At 50.5% G+C, this 19984-nt stretch overlaps 5 protein-coding genes across 5 annotated transcripts; 2 read left to right on the top strand and 3 right to left on the bottom strand.

The window, feature by feature from the left end:
• Positions 1-156: 156 nt before the first annotated feature.
• Positions 157-1437, top strand: LOC128278419 (inositol polyphosphate multikinase-like). Its single transcript, XM_053017148.1, has 2 exons — positions 157-736; positions 826-1437. The coding sequence occupies exons 1-2, from the start codon at positions 157-159 to the stop codon at positions 1209-1211; spliced, it is 966 nt and encodes a 321-aa protein (XP_052873108.1). The 3' UTR covers positions 1212-1437.
• Positions 1438-1803: 366 nt separating this feature from the next.
• On the top strand, positions 1804-3282 carry LOC128278418 (inositol polyphosphate multikinase-like). Its single transcript, XM_053017147.1, has 3 exons — positions 1804-2029; positions 2100-2935; positions 3031-3282. The coding sequence occupies exons 1-3, from the start codon at positions 1804-1806 to the stop codon at positions 3280-3282; spliced, it is 1314 nt and encodes a 437-aa protein (XP_052873107.1).
• A 46-nt stretch (positions 3283-3328) lies between these two features.
• Positions 3329-6418, bottom strand: LOC128268960 (mitochondrial 2-oxoglutarate/malate carrier protein). Its single transcript, XM_053006279.1, has 4 exons — positions 5882-6418; positions 4686-4922; positions 4213-4617; positions 3329-4145 (listed from the first exon to the last, which is right to left on the bottom strand). The coding sequence occupies exons 1-4, from the start codon at positions 5935-5937 to the stop codon at positions 3914-3916; spliced, it is 930 nt and encodes a 309-aa protein (XP_052862239.1). The 5' UTR covers positions 5938-6418; the 3' UTR covers positions 3329-3913.
• A 13-nt stretch (positions 6419-6431) lies between these two features.
• LOC128278417 (probable phenylalanine--tRNA ligase, mitochondrial) lies at positions 6432-7945 on the bottom strand. Its single transcript, XM_053017146.1, has 2 exons — positions 6740-7945; positions 6432-6671 (listed from the first exon to the last, which is right to left on the bottom strand). The coding sequence occupies exons 1-2, from the start codon at positions 7943-7945 to the stop codon at positions 6504-6506; spliced, it is 1374 nt and encodes a 457-aa protein (XP_052873106.1). The 3' UTR covers positions 6432-6503.
• A 5944-nt stretch (positions 7946-13889) lies between these two features.
• Positions 13890-15961, bottom strand: LOC128269365 (guanine nucleotide-binding protein G(s) subunit alpha). The gene is made up of 10 exons (XM_053006811.1): positions 15840-15961; positions 15610-15771; positions 15421-15517; positions 15226-15346; positions 14958-15086; positions 14707-14886; positions 14495-14619; positions 14341-14414; positions 14102-14248; positions 13890-14014 (listed from the first exon to the last, which is right to left on the bottom strand). Exons 1-9 carry the CDS (start codon positions 15954-15956, stop codon positions 14102-14104), a joined length of 1152 nt encoding a protein of 383 aa, XP_052862771.1. The 5' UTR covers positions 15957-15961; the 3' UTR covers positions 13890-14014.
• Positions 15962-19984: the final 4023 nt, after the last annotated feature.

The raw sequence follows: 19984 nt of genomic DNA, 5'->3' as shown, positions 1-19984 counted from the left end.
ACAGCAAATTTTAAACTCTTCGTTTTGTCATTTCGTAGCAAGAAAGATGAAAGAAATGAAAAAATACGTGTCGTTTTTGTGGTAACGTGCATGTTCAAATTTCTATCTTGTAGCCCTCCCTTGCACAATGGACGTTCAGCAGTGAAAGGATCGAGTATGCATTGGTACGGTGACGCTCGCGAGGAACTGCCGGATGGGATCACACTGTGCGAAACGCAAGTCGCCGGTCACACAGCCGCACAGGGGTGCCTCGGGTTGCTGAAATCGGCCACCGACGGGACGGTCCTGAAACCGACGGGAAAAGTACTCTGTGGCATCCGAGAGATTGGCTTCTATGAACGGTTGGAAGCGGCCCAACGGTTGGAAAACGGTAGCGACAATGACAATGGTTGCTACGATTGGATGCTGCTAGAGCTAAGCAAATTGGTACCACGTTACTATGGACACCCGAAGCTGCCCATCGACGGAAAGGAGGTGGAATTTATCCAGCTGGAAGACCTAACCGAGGGCTACGAGCGGCCGTGCATAATGGACGTGAAAATAGGACGCCGCACGTGGGACCCACTGGCCACGCCTGAGAAGCGGAAAGCGGAAGAGAGCAAGTATCGAGCGTGTCGGCAGCACCTTGGGCTATGCATCCCGGGCCTGCAGGCATACTCCGTGCACGACCATGGCCGACTGATACGGCACGGCCGGGATTATGGCAAAAAGTTAACCGAGGTCAACATTCGTGACGGTGAGGCACACAGTGCATGATTGGTGGCCGGTTCCGGGGATGGCTCGTCGTAAAGAATTCCCTTCTCCGTGTTCCCTCTATACTTGCAGCATTCCTAGTGTTCCTGAACGCCGATCGGAATGGGCACGTTTGCAGGGAACTGGTCGAGTCTTTGCTACAGGCTGTGCGTCCCATCCAAGACTGGGCCCACCGGCAAACCACATTCCGACTGTACTCAAGCTCCGTGCTGTTGGTGTACGATGCGGCACGGCTAAAGCAAAAAATCCACAAAAGTCTGACTAGAGATAATATTTCCCCGGCTGCGATGCAGCGGCCATTGGCCGTGGCAAAAATGATCGATTTTGCACATGCCTTTACGACTGAAGAGTCGGAACCAGCTGCGGGTTCAGAGAGCACCGTAGACGCCAACTACATACACGGAGTAGACAGTCTGGTGGCCATATTGGAACAGTTTCTCGATAGCGGCCCGCTCTGAGAACCGCGTCCAAAGTTGTACGTGACTTAAGTAGGTAAACGTGTAACCATACCAAAATCCCAACAAATTGCCATTCACTTTTAGGCATCGCGAGGAGGGTCCTCGCGGTGCCCCCTTTAGGTTTCGGCTCCTTTTACGAATATACTGCGTCATACCAAACTGTGCACAACAAGCATTTGGGGCACAAAGCCCGACTGAGGGCCTGATGAATAAAAGTAAAAGTATCTACACCCGGAAACACTGTGAATGTGATTCACTTCGGCACCCTTTTGCGCCTTTGTTTCGGATGTTCTTTCGCGCGTCAACTGGCCATTCCTAATCTATCGGCACCCGTATCGGAAGAGCATCGATGTTATCTCTTTACGATATACATTTCGTGCCACGTGGTGGGATTTAGATCGTTCCGACCGCTCAGCTAGGCCTGCCCAGGGGGCACGGCAGGAGCAAAAAAAGCTGAGGAAGGTTTTGCACGATAATTCCGCTGGATAATGATAAAAATGATAGTGTCGCTTCCGTCGAATTCGATCAGCGTCCGGTCAGTTTGGATGCGTGTACCGTACCGACAGCAGCAGCAGAAGGAAGCGTCAGAAAGATGAGCCAGTTAAAGCTGCCACCATACCAAAAGCGCAAATGTTCCACAAATCGGCCATCAACGCTAAGCATCGGTGGCGGTGCCGTGTCGCCGACGGTGACGTCGCGATCTCCACTTGGGTACGGGCTCCACAGTCCCGATGAGTGTCCTTCGCTTCCTGAGGGTATCGTTCCGTTCAACAGTCAAGTGGCGGGCCACGCGTTTCACAAAGGCACCGGCTCTTTGGGTAAGGATGGGGTGTGCATGAAAAAGCGGCAAGAGTTGGGAGGATAAACTTTGCGGCCTCTGAATCGCAGGTCTACTGAAGTGTACCGACGATGGGTCCGTCCTCAAACCGGCCGCCAAACTGCTGGCGGGCGCCAGGGAGATTCGGTTCTACGAGCAAATAAAAGGAGCCCCAGGCGATCGGAAAGAGTTGTTGCTGTTGCGTGAAATTACTCCCCAGTACCGGGGACACCAGGTGTTGCCGGTGAATGGTGAGTTGATGGAATTCCTTAAGCTCGAAGACTTAACCCACGGCATGCTGGACCCGTGCATAATGGACATTAAAATCGGTCGCCGATCGTGGGACCCGATGGCCACGGAGGAGAAGCGTGCCTACGAGACGTCGAAATACGTCGAAAGCCGCGAAGCGTACGGTTTCTGCATTCCGGGGTTCCAGTTCCGTTCGCTGCACAATGGACGGCTTTTGCGGTACGGCAAGGAGTACGGTAAGAAGCTGAACGAGGTAACGGTGAAGGATGCAGTGCGCAAGTTTCTCAACGCCGACCAGGGCCTCTGCCGGCAGCAGTTGATACAGCTGCTGACCGATCTGTGGAACATTCAGAAATGGGCCCGAACGCAGACGGCGTACCGGCTGTACGCCAGCTCGGTGCTCCTGGTGTACGATGCGCGTCGCCTGAAACCGGTGCTGCAGAAACGATCGCCACGAACTCCTACGACTCCCGCGGGGCTTCTGTCAACCGGTGGGACGGCGGTTTCGACGCCGACCGGTCGCCAAAGTGGAAGCAACACTCCGATAAGCACGCCGACCTTCTGTACGACCACCGTCAACGAAATGGGGGACGTGGAACCGTTGCAGCACTATTTCAAGATTCAGCGCAGTCACTCGAGTAACCACGACTACGACGAGGCAAGTCTGGGCCATCCTTTTCCTCTCCCTCTTTCGCGCTCTTTCTCCTTCGATGCTCACCAGTAACCGGGCCACTCTTTACACACCTCCGGCAGGACATTAAAGTGATGAAGGAAAACTACACCTTCATGTTGGACAACCTGGCGGGCTCGTACGAGGAGAAGATCTGGGCCAGGGCGCGCATGATTGACTTTGCGCACGCCTTTCCCGTCCAGCCGTCCGCCGATGACAGGCCGGCCACGGTGGACCGAAACTACCTGGAAGGCATCGACAACCTGGTGAAACTGTTCGAGGGCTTCCTGCGGGACTGTGAAATTCAAAACATCCCCAAACAAGGCGTCGCCTAGCCCGAAACGCGCCTCCGTTGTTGCCTATTATACTCTACCCGGCCCGGAACGGGGAAAAATATATGTGTATTTGTGTACGAGTTTTTCTTCTAAAAGCTAATGGTTTAATGTTCCCTGAAAACAGGCAACCCCTGCACTTGTGTGCGCGTTTGCACGTTTCTAAAACTATCCCGCACATATTGTCACAATCTCTCTCACAAGCTCTCCATCTTCTCGAAATGCACGGCCGGAAACGCGATAGAACATTCCAACCATTTTGCGCGTCACGTCATGCTCGAGATTGGTATGGCGCCAGCGTCAGCGTCACTTGGCTGGCGGCCAGGGACGCTCGAACCGTGAACCGGCCACGAAAGCAACAAAAAACAAGCAAACGAAAATGAATGAAGAGTGGGATTGTGCTTACCAGCCGCCGTATACGTGTTGGCCAACAGGTGCCGCCGTGTGGCCTTGGGGGTGGAACATTGCAAAACAAGAAACAAAAACTATTCAAAAACACGAGCAACCAAAATGATACAATTACAATTGCCATCGAAACAAATGCTGCACAGCTTGCTGTGCGATCCGCGATGTGACCGGAACCCGATCCGAATCCGGACGGATTGTATCCCGGTCCGGCCCAGGGGTTGGATGATTACAGTCCAGACTTGGAACCCTCGACGCCCATCACGTGCTTGTTGTACAGTCCGTTCAACTGCTCCAGAATGATGAACGTAAGCACCGTGTGCGGACCAAGCCGGCCGTAGTAGGCAGTGAAACCCTTCCACAGCGCGAACAAACCTTCGTGTCGCGTTACCTTGACGATGACGTCGATTGTGCTCTTGTACGGCGGTACTTCACCGGGTGCTACCTTCATGTTTTGAATTCTGGAAAACGGGGCGGATCGGTGAAATTGGTTGGACACCATTTGAGGGGACACCAAGCGTGGCTTACCTAGTCTTGGCAATGTCAACCGGCAGCGAAGCGGCCGTGGTGATCAACCCCGAAAACATACTGGCAGTGAAGTGTAGCCCGATACCCTCCTGCAGAAGCTCGGCGCTCAGCAGGTACGCCTTCGCCTGGGAGTACGATGCGAGCTGGGCGGCGTTTACCACCATGGCACGGCCCATGGTCGGTATGCAACCGCGCCATAGCGACACAACACTCTCTTCCTTCGCGATACGGAACAGGGCGTTTAGAAATCCGGTATAGTTGCGCCGTTCCGCTACCGGTAGCCGGCCGTCGGCGGTCATTCGAATCAAGATCAGCTCGCTGGGATTGCCGACAAACGATCCAACGGCACCCGCCATCATCCCCATGCCCATCGACGCCAGCAGATTTGGGGTTTTGTTCATTTTTCTAAAATGCACATACCGATGAGAGGCGAAAGGGTTTGCGGAAGGCTCTTATCTGTTGCCAATGCTTACTGTTTGTAGGTATCGTTAAGTGACGTGTACACACCGAGCCGGGTCGTTGTGTAGGTGGCTTGCCGCATAATTGCCGCGCTCAGCCCTTTGTACATTGCGAGCGGACCTTCGCGGCGGACTATTTTGCCGATCGCATCGAACGTGTTGTTGTACTCCTTGGCCGCTCCGCCCATGCCGGAGATCTGCATACGGGTTTTCACCAAATCCAACGGTTGGACAACGCATGTTGCTCCGATGCTAGTAGAGGACAAGACAAAACGGAAACCATCTGAATTACTTACAAATACCAACCTTCAGAATTCAAGACGCCCCAAGCGACGCAGTGGTGCTAACTGGCTTATTGATTCTATAAGCGAGATCAACGCATGGTCAATAGCCCTCCATGCGTTGCCAGAGCGGTCTAATTCACAGGTCGTGTTACGCAAGACACTTTTCTCGTTTCCCGGCATGGTAACAAGAGGTTTTGGAAGCCATCATTACCGTGACTGCGGTCCGTTACGCATGATCACCTTTCGAAATTTGTGTCGAAAACTGGGCCACACCCTCCCCCACCATCTTTTCAACGTGGGACTCAATTTGCAGCATCTACTTTTGCAGCAACGCCCCGGAGCATTACTGATAAGATATGTGCAACCTTTGCCCATTTCGCGGTGTCCCTGATTAACTGATTTGCAATATTTGGCGGCCCTTTTGTGGGCCCAAAACGACCAGCACGGGGCCCACATCAGCTGACGAAATGATCGCGATGTGACCTTGGGCCCGGCTCCGATCATATTTCAAGTTCTCGCGCTCGCTGGCAATGCTTTTCGTCACATCAACGCATCTCGCATGACACCACCTTCGTCAAAGGCAGTAGGCCATGCTACGCCCCATGTGGCTATATTTAAACTGCGCGAGCGTCGCCGGCTTCGTCTTCCGCTACCATTTGCGCAAAAATAAGGCAACACAGGCGGCAACCAGGACAATGCTCCACGCGCACGGCGGCGGGGCGTACGTTCAATCCCATTGACGCACTAGCGGTCACACGCGGCAATTACGCGCAAGGTCACACGCCATTCTTTTATGTTTTCACGTACCATTTTTGGGTTTTCACTTGATCTAAAAGTTACAGCAAAACCAGGGATCGCGATCGCGCACTCCGCCCCTGTCAGCGGGTGGTTAGTACTTCTAATGGTACACTATGGAACCCCACTTACCCAGAGAGTCCTCCGAGCACATACTGGACATAAACGGGTCGTTTCTTGTCGGACATTTTGCTTTCGAAAGTTGTCGAAGGTCGTTGTGTTGTCTCTCAGGCGATCTTCAGTAAGCCGTGCCGGAAACTGCCGCGAGTCTGAGATTTCGGTGAATGGGATCCGAGATTCCTTTCGCCGACGTGTTTTTTACGTTGGGGAAAGGTACGGGGAGCGTTGCTGTCTAAACTGAAGCCTGTGCTATCGCAGCCAACACGGAGGAGAATGCAAATGCAACATGCGGCACGGCTTGTCACTATTTTCGGTGGATCAGCTGTGGACAACTTTTATTTCACCGGCGGCCGTAAACAGGTTGCCGATTCGATGCTGCTCTCGAAGTAAAATGAACTAAGCGCTCACTAAATACGCAATGTTTGCCATCACTCGCACGGTGACTCGGAGATTACTTGCGTCTCTTTCACTCGCCGCTCCCAACTGTCACTGTACACTGTAAACGTTTTTGGCATGTTTTTGTAGTAACCATTGGCCCCAGAAACTAGCCGTTACTTCGTCCGAAAGTATTCTCAATATTTTCACGCGAATCACTACAGAAGAAAAAAATACTTGCTTCACATTTAAATTGTCTTTATCGTACAACAACGTTGTAAGCTTCTACTAGTTCGGCACCGATTTTGGAGTGCACTGCGTTCACTTCGGCCTGCGTCAATGTGCGCTCCATGTGCCGATAAACGATCCGGAAGCAAAGGCTACTTTTGCCCGACTTTGGGTGCGTGAAGCGATCGATCAGTGTTACCTGCAATACAGAAAAATTCGACATTCATTCCCAAAACGGCCCCAACATGCTTGTGCTCGAGCTCGTACCTGTTCGATAATATCACCCCCAACGGTCCGCACCGTATCGTAGAAGTCGTTTAGTGAGAACTGGTCCGCCGACATCCCTTCCGGAAGCCAGAACGACAAATCGTTGCTACACTGCGGGTACAATGAAACGGGCCGATACTTGACGATGCGATCGTCGCGGAATTGGTTCAGGAATCCACTGTCGGTGCTCCAGAACAGCCGGATGTCCGGGATATCAAACAGTATCATGGCTAACCGCTCCAGGCCCAACCCAAAGGCGAAAGCAATCGAGTTGTGGACGCCGGCCCGTTCCAAAATTTCGTTGCGCGTAATTCCACAACCGAGAATCTCGAGCCAGTTGCCGTTGAAGAATATTTCGAGCTCCCACGAGGGCTGCGTGAAGGGAAAGTATGCGTCCACCCAACGGTACTCGATGTTTTCACCGAAAAACTTTTGCACCAACCCGACCAGAAGCTTCTTCATTTCGTGCTCCGTCAGCTTCACGGCCTCCAGCGTGTGGCACGGCTGTTTGTGCTGATCGATACAATCGGCCAGCGGGCTGCTGGTGCCCGTGTCGGGCCTCCCGTTGGCCAGGTGCGTCTTGAAGCGCGTTTCCAAGATTTTCAGCTCCGGATTCCGCTCGAACAGCTTGTCCTGGTGGACGATCCGAACGGCGTCCAGTTGGTGGAACACGGGGTAGTGTGTGGCGTCGATTTCATCGCGCCGGTACACGTCGCCGACGATCAGAAAGTTGTCCAGTCCCGCCTGAATCAGCTCCACCTGGTGGGCGGTCGTGTGCGCCCGCAGCAAGTAGTCCTTGTTGACGTAGTAACAATCACTCTTGGCCCGGCTCGGGTGGTTCTCGGGTATTAGCAGATGGTCAAAGTTTTGCTCCACCGACACGACCGGGCTTAGGTTGTCGTACACACTGAACAGTGGGTTTCCGCGGGGGCTCAGGTACGCTCCGTAGAAGTATTTCACTATTTTCTCCCGCACGATCGACAGCGGGTGGTGCCGTTTCAGGTGCAAGTTCCGGTCCAGATGTGAGAGCACCTTCGGCGTAAGATTCGTCCACGAGTCGCGCACGTACTGCTGGCGGTACAGATCGATCGTGTCTTTACTGATGTTAGCTTGGCTGCCATAGTGGCGCGGGTACTGCTTGCCACATCCCACCCCTAGCCGCCCGTACCGACAAGCTAGTACCGGTCGTAAGCTGCGGAACAACATTTGCACAAAACCGTCTTCGAACCAATAGTCGCGGCAGTTTCATAACAATGAGTGTCCGAAGGGCTCTCTTAAAAATAAACAACCTGGTGATGTCAAAAGTGAGTGTCTCACGTTAGAGCCGCTGTAAACGAGTTCGGTGACAGCGGCTCACTGCTCACGTCGTCAAGGGTTAAAAGGAAAGGACAGTTGGTTGGTTAAACTTTTTATCTGCTTTATTTTTCACATATTCTATTGGTTTCTTGGTTTTAATTTCTTCAAAGTTTCTCGTTACACAGTTTCTTATTATTCCACAGTTTCCGTATCGCCGCCTTTCTTTGAGAGGGGAAGCCGAGATCGGCCAGAGCTCGCCACTAGAGTGTGTTTATGATTTGTTGGTAGTTTTGGTTGGTATCATTTGTTTTGCCTCCAACTGGTTTTGTCGGCTCGATCTCTCGTTTAACGGCTCTTTTAGTTCTGTTTTGTTTACTTTTTGTTTTGCCATATTCTGTTTTAATCATGTGTTTTTTTTCTCGTTTTGTCTAGGTTTTTGTTCTCGATTTTGTTGCTTTTTCTTTGTGCGACTGTTCGTGTTCCACCAGCTGGTTCCACTACGGTACACGATGGTAGAGTATGACTATTTGCTTCGGTGTGATGGCTCTCGCGCGGCTTCCGCTGTCTTTTGTGATCTCCGCCCGCCTCATTGATTGCACACCCGGGTGTAGTGTTTTGTTCTTGCTATAATTCTTTTATTTTACTTATGCTGTGCTGTGTGTGTTGGTGTGTGTAGTTTAACATTACCAACTTTGCCAGTTTCTGCTCTACCACACACCGCGTCGTTCGTTTCAGCAAACCTCACGTTTCCCCACTTTTTTTCCCCCCATTTGAATCGTTTGCCCTTTTTATCGTACATCAATCGTTTTACTTTACCTCGGCCGCTTTCACTTGCTTTCTACCTTGTGGAGCGGTGTTTCTGTTATGTTCTTTTTCTATACAGCTATATAAAAGAGTTATACACTTGCGCGCGCATTTTTGCTCAAAGTGATTCTGTTTTGTTACTACTATCTCCCCACCGTGCGCCATTGTTTTCGCGATGCAGCTTGCAGCTTGTTCATATTTCTCGGTTCTCGGTTCAGCTTCTTCTTGCAGATAGTTTATGCATTTATATCAATCTGTTGCGGATGAACACTCGTTTGCGCACGTGTGTGCGGTCCCACACACGCGAGCACTATCTTGTCTACACTTACTCCTATAGCTCCTACAGCGCGGCGCCTTCGCAGCCAAGTTAGCCTACTTTGTTCGATTATTCTCAACACCGGAGAATTGCCCCCTAGGAGAGAGGTGTGTGCTGTGGTTCAACACACACACGCGTCCTGTGGTGATCTTAGCGTGATCTTACCTTTTATTACTACCACTTATGCTCTTTCCGCCGCCGCCTTTCGCCGTTAGTTGCAGGCGCGACACTGAACGTAAGACCAAAACTGAAACATTGTTCCTCTAGAAGGAGCCACGGGGGTTAAACGACAGCATCAGCAAGAGTCCTATCGAGTAAGTGCGCCTGAATGTGGTTGTGTGTTGTGGGGTTGGTGGATTGTTATCTTACTCCTTGCGCTTCGGTTGCGCGCCCGGGCTTTATGATGCTACATGTGCAACCATCACCATCATGTTGTGGAATATTGCACGCGATCCAACGGCTATCTGTAGTGTGTGTGTGTGTGTCTGGTAGTGGTAGCGAATTCTAATGCTCCACGGATGAAACGCGCGCGTACTTAGTAGTAGTAGGGTGCAATATTTAGATCACTCGATCATTTGTTCGCTTTCGCGGGTTTCACAAGAGCCGGTACACTACGCGAGGACCCTGAAAAGACTGTCCAGTGGGGCCAAATTGACTAGCACAGCACAGAAGAAAGGTACTAAGGTGGTGGGTGCTGGTACTATGAAATCGGCAGAATCGGAATCTTTACACGAGAACAATGAATTTGGAACAAAAAATAGAGTACATCTTTTGCATTTGCTGTTTCTCCTGTGTTGACTTTGCTAAATATATATAATTATATACATATATAGACTACACTACACATACACATGTTCGTATATACACAATAGCTGCATATATACAAAACACACATATGCGTGCGCATGTATACGTATGTATAACGACATATATTTTTTATTTCACTGTAAATGGGATTCTTTTACTTTACTCTCTTTCTCTATCTCTCTCTCTCTCTCTCTCTCTCTCTCTCTCTCTCTCTCTCTCTCTCTCTCTCTTGATCATCTTCTTCGCATGGTTTCTTCATGTTTGGTGATTTAGTTTAAGTATGTCCTTAAACGAGGCGATTGTATATTGTTTGCTAGTATACGGAGCAATGTGTGTGTGTAGTATGATTTGCATATGTGACTGGTTTGTTTCATTCGTTCGTGTTTGTGTGTGTGTACGTGATCTTGATTTCCATATAGCAATAGCAATAAAATAAATAACAACAGTAACCGCACACATCCACGCATCTTCCATCCACCGCTCTCTCTAGCGTCATCGATCCACAAATCGATCTTCATCCTACCGCTTCGCGATCTGATCGTCAGGACCTCGCGTCTAACTAAAAGTAAGCAACAAAACGGTGCCGAAATAGCAAACCAAAACAACATGCCGGCTGCACAATGTTGCGCAGTGCCAAAACGAAACATTCGCGGCGAGAGCGCGTTCAAAAATCATTCGAAATCAACTTTTCCTCGTACAACGAGCGTATTTAATTCGTAATTCGAGAGGAACGGCTTTGTGCGGACTCTGGTCTGCAAACAATCAACAAAAAACAGCATAATAAACAACAATAGAAACAAAACAAAACAAATGCCGGCAGCGCACAAAAGATCGCACGGTGCCGTGTGTCAAGTAATTTTGGTAATAAGGTGCGTAACGTATGCGCAGGTTTTGTGTGTTTGCTTGAATGTTCATGCTTGGCTTCATTCGTGGGACAACAGCCCGTGATGCCCGTGTTCCGTGGAGCAGTGGAGAGAAGACATTACTATTTACAAAGTGGTTTGTTTGGTACTCCGCTGCTAGTTTGTTGTTCACACACATTCTTTCTTATGTTTTATGCTTATTACGCCACACGCCTTTTCTGCTGCCTCGTGTGCTGACGCGTCCACTGGGGAAAAGGTGTTCCCGCCATTTTCGGTGTGTCCATATCATGGTTTAATTTTAATTTTGTAAAGTTGGTTAGTTTTGCTTGCTTATCGTTTTCCGGTTACTGATTCTCGCTCCTTCCCGGCTTGTATTCGCTTCATTGCTTCAGCTCATAAGCGACGAGAGCATAGATTTTGTGTTGACCAGAAAAACAAAAAAACGGTAACAACAGGAGCCTCGGTGGTACACTTGTTACTTACACCCCCCCTTGGGAGGAGCCAAGAGCTACGTACAATCCACGTTTCATCTACCTCGCGTGGATTGTGGAGATCGCCAATTCATTCAAGAAAATATGCAATTTCGATCAGCGGTGCGGTGCGGTCTGTGGCTTTTTCCTTTTCCTAGTGCTTTTACGCGATTTGGTGATTTGGAACTTAAGTGTTGGAAGCGTTTCGAAAATTCGGTGTAAATCCAAACCTAACCCTACCAACGAAAAGCCGCGCCCGTGGGCTTTGAATGAATTTGCGCGCTACAACACACACACACACACACACACCGCAAAATGGCCGGCACTCGCTCTATCGCTTATCTTCGCTGCCCTCTGCACCTCCACTGTCGCCTGTTTCGCCTTCCTTTACGGTTTTTGTTTTAGTTGACTACTGTGTAACATTTATATTAAACATCATTCACTTTGACTATCATTTGTCCGCTCGGATATTTGTGTTCGCTCTTGTTTGTTGTCTATGCCATCGATAAAGCTATACAAAATTGCCATCTGATTCTGAATCCGCTTATAAGTTGTGTGTTGTGTGTGTTTCGTCTTGTTTGCTTTTGTTTTGTAATGCTATGGTTTTGTTTGTTGTTGTTTGTTTTTTACGGTTTCGTTTCTGATTTCCTCTACGCCACATCATCACTGTGTTTGTCACATTCACAAATACATTTTACACTAACACCACCGTTGTTGCGTCCAACCATGCGCCACGGTTTTGAGTCTGATCAAACACAGGCGCTAGTAGGCTAGTTGCTACAGAGCTCGCCCCACTACGAGCACTCTGGAGCCTCTTCGATCGCCGATTTTAGCAAGCCACCCCGCCGCGGTCATGTGGCCATTTTCCGCAACTGATCCGAGAGATTCAAAACACGCTGCTGCTACAGAAAAAAATGCATAAGAAGTACGGCACGGTGGGAAAGACCGGCGCGCGTTAGCGACAAAACAATCATTCGCAGCAGAATGGTTCAGAATCAGCACACTGCAGCACAAACCCGGGCCACATAGCACCGGAGATAATTTTGCGGCCGTTCGTCCAATTGCGCGCAAATGCTTCATCTACATTTACGCTGAATAAATCGCGAAAATATAATGCTTTTATCTAGTGTATCATTTTGACTAATTACGCACACACACACACACCAACAATGCTATCCTAGCTGCCATCATTCAAGACGATCACCCTTTCGCGAACGTTCCGATCAGCCAGTCCGAGAAGCGAGCAAAGAGAATTTAACTACATATTTTGCTACAATTCCATATCCTTCCTCCCTATCACGCATATACACGTTGCGGAAAAGAAACATAAACCATGTCACATTGAGGTAGATTGCGAAGCAAAATAATAACTAATAACACCATATAATGCTTGCCAAAACGCAGGAATTATCAATGTGACATGATCGGCTGCTGTTAAGAGCCAACCAAAAGGGGCGACAACCATCGTCGAGACGCCGCGTCGAGAATCGATCGAACCGGTTGAATCGTATGGAAAACCGATTTTTATCTTATGCACCGCCAACTACGCCAAACCAAAAGGTAACGTAACACACATTTACTGTTGTTGCGGATTTAGAATGGCCAACACAGTGTGTGTGTGTGTGTGTGTCTATTGGAACATATGAATAAACAATTCCTTTTCCGGGGGAGGGAAAGCTAAAACAATATGGTGCACACACCCTTGAAACGTAGCACATACTTCTTCACAAACGTGACGGTGTCGGTGTGTGTGTGTCCGTGTGAAGCTAACTAAAAATGGAACGAATACTGAAATTCCATCATCAAAGTGTGCTCCAAAACTAGGATCCAGCAGGGCAGTGCGCCATCCGCCATCATTCCGTTCCGTAACTGCCTGCCTGCCATGCTCTGCGCACGTCCCTCTATCGTTCACGCGACTTTAAGCGTGGCCTTTGGCCATACTACGTTTGGGAATGCACACGCCCACACACACGCACATATCTTGCCCCAAAAACTCTCTCTACTCTGCCATATCCTGCTTCCGTTTCACTGCACACGATGCACCATCATTCCGCACACACTCTGTTGCAACACACACACAACCTCTTATTTAGCCGGCGGTAACACACGAATAGAGAAAACGACGATGACGGCTAATGGACGTTTTCTAGTGATCGGTTCCGTCCGACGATCGATCGCGTCTCCCGCAGATGTTGAAATGGGTCGTTTTCGGTTTCATAACTAACTTTTGCGCTTTTTGACGGCAGTTGTTGCTTTGTTTATATCTGCGCTGTACGCTCTCCGTCCTTCGCCCGTTATTCCATTGTCTAAACTCTCAGTCCAGGCGCTGATCCTTATTCGCCTGTTCTGTGGCTTCTGCTCCGTTGTCCTTCGCCGGTACACCCGTATTATACAGTCGAATATGATCCTCCTCCGTTCCTCGTTTGCTCTCACGCACGCGTGTTCTTAGTGTGTTAATCCGTGAACTAGTGAGTACGTGTGTGTGTGGGTATCGGGACATTGTACGTTTGAGAGGCTGAATGTTTTATATTTGTGTGTGTGTGTGTGTGTGTGGTTTGTGTGTTGCGTGGTTTCCTTTTTTTCTTTGATTAATTCCTAATCAAACATTGGTTTTATTATAAAATTAGTATAGTTTGGCTAGGTTTGATATTTGTTTCACGGTAGACACAACTAAAATGAGACGACCAAGTGTTTGTTGAATCGAAATCATTAAGTATATCTGCAAGCAGAGACAGAGAGAGAGTGAGAAGGGTTCGGATAACTGGGTGACAGTCCGACCGGTTGAGGGGAGCCGGCCACAGCTTACCTATAACAACTCATACTGCCGCAGATGCATCCGCTGAATGATGTCCCGACAATCGTTGAAAACTCTCTTGATGTTTTCCGTGTCTACCGCACAAGTAAAATGTGGATAGCAGTAATGCTTGCCGTCACCACTCGCCGTTGATATACGCTGCACACGGTTGGGAACGCGATGAAAGAACGGGGCATTAGATAGAGTAAGATCACCCTCCCCTCACAATCGTATCTCGCTGGCGCACTCACCAAAAACTCGTCTCTTATAAAATATTTCGCTCTAATCACTTCTGGATCTTCACCCACTTCACAGACAGCGTCAGCTGCAGAAATAGAAGAGAGAGAGATAGTGAAACCCAGACTGGATGAAACAGAGTGTCCCCGCAAGGCTTCGACTTCATACCTGGCGTTTGGTAACGATTGAACTCGCCGAAGTAGTCGGACAGTTTACTTTTGCCTGCCTTTATCTTTTCCGCAAGCAAGTCCTGCTTGTTTAGAAACAATATAACGGATATGGTCCTTAACCATCTGTTCGGGAAGAAGAAAAAGGCACCGGGAAGAAGTTAGCGGAAGCACTTGCACCGAGTGTGCCGGTCGCCCGCTTTCGTCAATTACCGATTATTCCAAATACTTTTAAACAGATCCAGTGACTCTCGTAGCCGGTTCTGGGTTGGATCTTCACGCAGGACCATATTATAACTAGAGCACGCCGTCACGAAGATGATTGCTGTGACATCGTTGAAACATTGGATCCACTTACGCCGCTCGTCACGCTGACCACCAACGTCGAACATGCTGAACAAGAAGTGGGAAAGAAGTGCATTAAAACATGGAGTGCCCGGTTCTCGGTCGCGCATTCTACTTACTGGAAGTTTACTTTATCAACCTGAAACCTAGTTTCGAATATACCGGAGGTTAGCACACGACATCTAAGGATATCTTGCTCGGTTGGAGTATAGTTAGGCTGCTTGATTTCACTAACACGGTCCAGAAAGCTGCAACGACGCAAAACCGGGAACGGAAAATATCGCATCAATGTATCGGGTTAATGGTGAGTGACAGCAGCGCGAGGCCTGCGGCTCAAAGGCCACACGACGCGGTGGCCGTCGCCGGCCATCGCCGCCCATTACTTACTATTTAGCACAATCGATTAATTGATACTCATTCGATCGCTCGTATGTTTGCTGCACTCCGCGATCTTTCCACAGCTCCTCGGTATGCTCGTAGAACTCCGGTGGATAATTGAAATCGGGGCCTAGAACGAGAAACGCAACGTGAGGCTACGCCGCCGTGTGGACCAAAGTGCCCCGTGGTGGCGCCCCGCCTTACCTGACGCATAATCCTGAATGTAGTCTACTCGGGCCTGATTTTCCGGTTTCTCTAATTGAATAGGCGGTGTCAGCGTGCTCATTGCACCGGTAATTGTCTGCAGCCGGTCGCGCGCGAGTGAGAGAGAGAGGTCGAGGTTGTCCGTTCAGAAAACAGAGGACCGAAGTGGTCACCGCGCCAGATACTTACCAAAATTGCATCGCGAATATTCTTCTTGATGTCCTCTATCTTTTGCTTCCGCTCGCTGTCGGAAAACCCGTTCACGTGCAGTATTCTCATTTGCTTTACAATGGTGGACTTGCCGGACTCGCCGGCACCGAGTAGAAGAAGTCTATGAGTGGCTCTGTACACCTGTAAGAGAGCGAACATGTTAGAACGCACAGCCGACATGGTGGCCCCAAAGGGTGGCCGTCACTTACTTGTTTGTCCTTCTGCAGTTGCCGCGTGATGGCATCGCTGCGTCGTTTCTGACTTTTCGTGTCCTCGGAGCTGTTCGAGTCCGACTGTTTCGATCCGGCCGAACCAAAGCAACCCATTGCTGACCACGGAGCCCACCAGCAGGTGGCGCCGCCTTCCGGTGACGTATCGGGAGACTCGGCCCCCCGGGCTTCACCGTTGCGAGCCAGCGTCTAGCGATGGGATGCGAGCGTTCCCTGGAACCCCTGCTCTGCCCAGCCTTCGCCTGTCCCGGTTCGCTGTCCTCGCGTTGTGTGCTCGTCGTTACACGCGCAGCCCGTTACAAACACTCGTCGTTCCGTTCCGATCTTTGGCGTCAGCGCGGTGTTCAATATTTTGTGTCGTCTTCTGCGTCGCGCTACCACTCGCGTCTAGCGTACATCCGGAGCGTATTGTGCAACAGAGTGCTCCGCGCGCGCACCGTCCCCGTCCGCCTCTGCGTCCACCGCGCGTTGCAGCGCGGCAAGCGCGTTAGTGTTCTTAATATAGAGCCGTCCCCACGCAGCGCCTGTTATCTCTGTTCACATGGCTACCGCAGACGGTCAGAGACGGTTGCAATCGGTTTCGACAATCGGTTCGGACTGCCCTGTACTGGCCAGTTACGCGCTCTCGCCTCCGGCTGGACTCCTGGACTCCTGCTCTTTCGGGCTTCGGGCGGTTTACGGAGCAGCAGCAGCAGCAGCAGCTGTAGTAGTAGTTAGTGCCCAACGGAGTCAGCTCGGTCGTACCACATCCAGTGGCGGTAGCGACCGATACTAGCGAACGACTACTACACGCCCCGGATACTCTCTGGAAGAGAAAAGAGATACGCTGTTATTGATGACTGTGTACAAACGCTTCGCACTTCGAGACACAATTCAAGTCACGCACATATTAGACACAAGGCGCGCCTGAACTACTGCGAGCGATCGCTATCCCCCCCTCCCGGGCGGGCGATCCTCATTCCGATTGACCAGCTCGCACCCGGTCAGACGCAAACGGGTCATTAAAAAATTCGCACCCACCGCTTCTCCCCCCATGGCTCGATCGCTCGCGGTTCCGATCAACCGGAACCGCGATCCTTGGAGGCATGATGAGGCGATCGTTGGAGGACTCCGATTTTTGACCACCAACTAAAAATCGGGTCTAACGGTTGGAAGCAATTGCAAACCATCTTTTACTAGCTAAAGAGGGTCTTAAAATCGGCCATCGCTCAAGTCTCGGTGTCAGTGCGCCTAGCATCGTAGCTCCCCGGCCGCTAATACCAGAGTGTGCCCCTCGCGTAACTGCGATAATGCATCGTGTGAGAAAATGTGTTCGCTGAATCAATGGCACAATGATGTTGGAGCGCGTGTCCGTGATTATGAAGCACTCGGTGCCCCCTTTTTCCCCGTTTCCCCTCCCGATCAGAAATTACTTCCCAGGCGCGATCGAGCGTTTTCTACCACGAGCAGCACCGTCGTCGATCGAAATGATTCCATCCGGTTTGGAGCAAAAAAGGTTGCCCCCTCCGGCGGTTCCTTATTCTCGCGGGACACTTTCCCCGAACAGTGTGTCTCTCTGGGGCCCTCTCTCTTGTCTAACACTGTCCTGTCTCTGTGTGGACGCGATCTTAGTGATCGTCGTGCACCGTGCGTCGTCGTCGTCGTATCTGGCCTTGCCGCGGTCCCCCGAGCCGTGATGATCATTGATTTGACCTCATTTACCGCTGATTGACTTCGGAAACGGTCAACAAGACAACGATATGCAGCGTGGCGCACACTGTGAACAAGTTAAGTCACGCAACGCGTTGCAAGAGGGTGCAGCCGTACACAGCCGAAACGGCCACACATTTTGGCCACATTCATTCGCAGGTGTAAGAACCGACATTCGAGAGGCACCGACGGAATGATGATAATTGCGGATGATTGTTTAGAAAATTTCCTCGCCATTCTGTGACGGACAATTGTGTCCGGTGGCGTCGTGGGCATGATTATTGTGTCGTCGTCGTCGTCGGCCCTTTCACCAACTCAGACATTGTGGCTTGGGCACAAAACATTCCACACGACGGAGGCAGGCAGGGCATGAAGCGCCATTAGCGCCGTCGCCACGCCGGAATTATTTTTTTCCATTCCCAATGACCAATCAACTGGCCCCGCCGTTCGCGGCGGCGAACGATTACCTTCGATAGGCAAACAATCGTTGGTCAGCGACGCCAGCCAACCAGAGTGCGTATCGATCGAGCTCGGTTGAACGATTTCTAGACTGCCGGACATGGACGACACACAAAATCCTGGCCAGGCAAACTTCATTCATTCATCGCGCTTCGCCGATGATCGTCATCAAAACACAGTCGCAGTCGCTGTGGTTAGGGAACGCCTACGACGATCACGAGCTGCGGGCGCGGGGCGAATGGATTGTGACCGACGATTATGTGACCGGACTGCTTAATTCTAGCGAACCCCAACGGTCCGCCCGCCGCCAGTGGAGAATTAAACGTTTCGTTGCTTTCTTCACTGCGGTCATCGTTTCAGTGCGGTTGGTCGTTTGTAATTCAAATGTGTGATCGTTGAATGTCGCGCTACTTGGAGTGTGGCATCAACGATCAACGATTTTTCGCAAATGGCGTTCACTTTCTCGATGCGTGTCGCTGCATTGTTTGCTCGCTCACTACTTTATGCTTGTTTTGGGGTAATTTCAGGGCAAAGCAAAACATGTGGTTGACGTACACGCCCTCGATTCACGAGGCACCAGGCAGCTCCATCGGGAGTTGCTGATAAATAATTGTAAACATATTTGGGACCATGAAATGATCGAACAGGTGGCAGTCATTTAGCGAAGCACGGAAATCCTTTAACGTGCACTTAACCTGGGCCAATAAAAGGCATGTCTTCCTGTTTCCTTGGAAATTGTTAGAAATTGCATAGCTAAACACGCCTTGCACCGGGACCGGGACCGGGACACAGTGTGTCTGCTTTTGCAGTTGATTGAACCATTGCTTCCCGTTTATGGTCAGAGGACAGCTCCCACTTTTTTTGCCATCCCTACCCCGAAAGCCCGACAAGGAGTAGACCAAAAATAAACATGCCGACCCCGCCGACGCGAAGCAGCGGTAAAGTCCCCGCCCCGACCCGGCCATCTATTGTTACGTTACGTCACCGTCACCGACGCAACGCAACAACGATGACGATGAACCCTGCGGCCGCGGCGGGGCACGATAACTTTTATCGTCAGCCCCGGCGCGGCGCTCACCCGAGCCGAAAAAAAGCCTCCAACACCCACCCACCTGTATCTTTTGACCTTCTCTCGCAAGGGTCTCCTCCTCCGCGCGTGGGAGTACTCAATTCTCGATGTGTCGTCCTCCGGGGGCGGCGCTCCCTATGCTCACAGGTAGCCGCTTAGCAGTGACACGCACAAAAGCGCCGACCTCGTTGGAGTCTCTTCGTGAGAGAGAAAACTCACAGCGTTAGCGTCGTATGGGCGCGAAGGGAGACCCAATTTGGGGTAACCAGATGTTTTTTTAACCCGACACGGGATAAGGACCGGGAAAACGACCAAACGCAGGCTACACCGAACTTACTCGTTCCGTAAATCTCCCGCAAACGAAAGATCGGTCCTTTAATGTGTTAACCGATGCGGGGTTCCACTAAATAGCTGGGGAACCGTGAACCCACTGAAAGGTTGCTGGCCCAACGACATTGTATAAGACTTTGCAAGGAAAACAGTAACAACTTTTGGTTGACATAATTTCTGTGCGGGGTCAGTCGCTGGCAGGGTGACTTTCGGAAACAATCGCTCTATTTTTAGATTCGAATGAAAGCGTGCACGATAAAGGACAACGGAACCAGGAACACTGGTGGACAAAGCACAAAGAGAGCACAGAGAACGTCCTCTGCCAAAGCCCCGGAGAGGGTTATCTCCCCTTTAACTCACTTCCCGCGCCGGACATTTTCAAACAATTTTGGAGTTAATTATTAAAATAGAAATAACGGTATGCCGTAGGCACCAAACCAACAGTTTACATTGAAAGGAAGCATTCAAGAAACGGTTTTCCCATCAACGACCGGGCGCCTCCATTAACAGCCGATCACTTGCCCGATGCATGGAGGGACATCCTGAATTATTCGATCGATTTGCGTCCGTGCGATCG

This window comes from Anopheles cruzii, chromosome 2 (assembly GCF_943734635.1).
Source record: "Anopheles cruzii chromosome 2, idAnoCruzAS_RS32_06, whole genome shotgun sequence".
Classification (NCBI taxonomy): domain Eukaryota; kingdom Metazoa; phylum Arthropoda; class Insecta; order Diptera; family Culicidae; genus Anopheles; species Anopheles cruzii.
The sequence above is the reverse complement of the archived record's forward strand: the minus strand, read 5'-3'. Positions and strand labels throughout refer to the sequence as shown.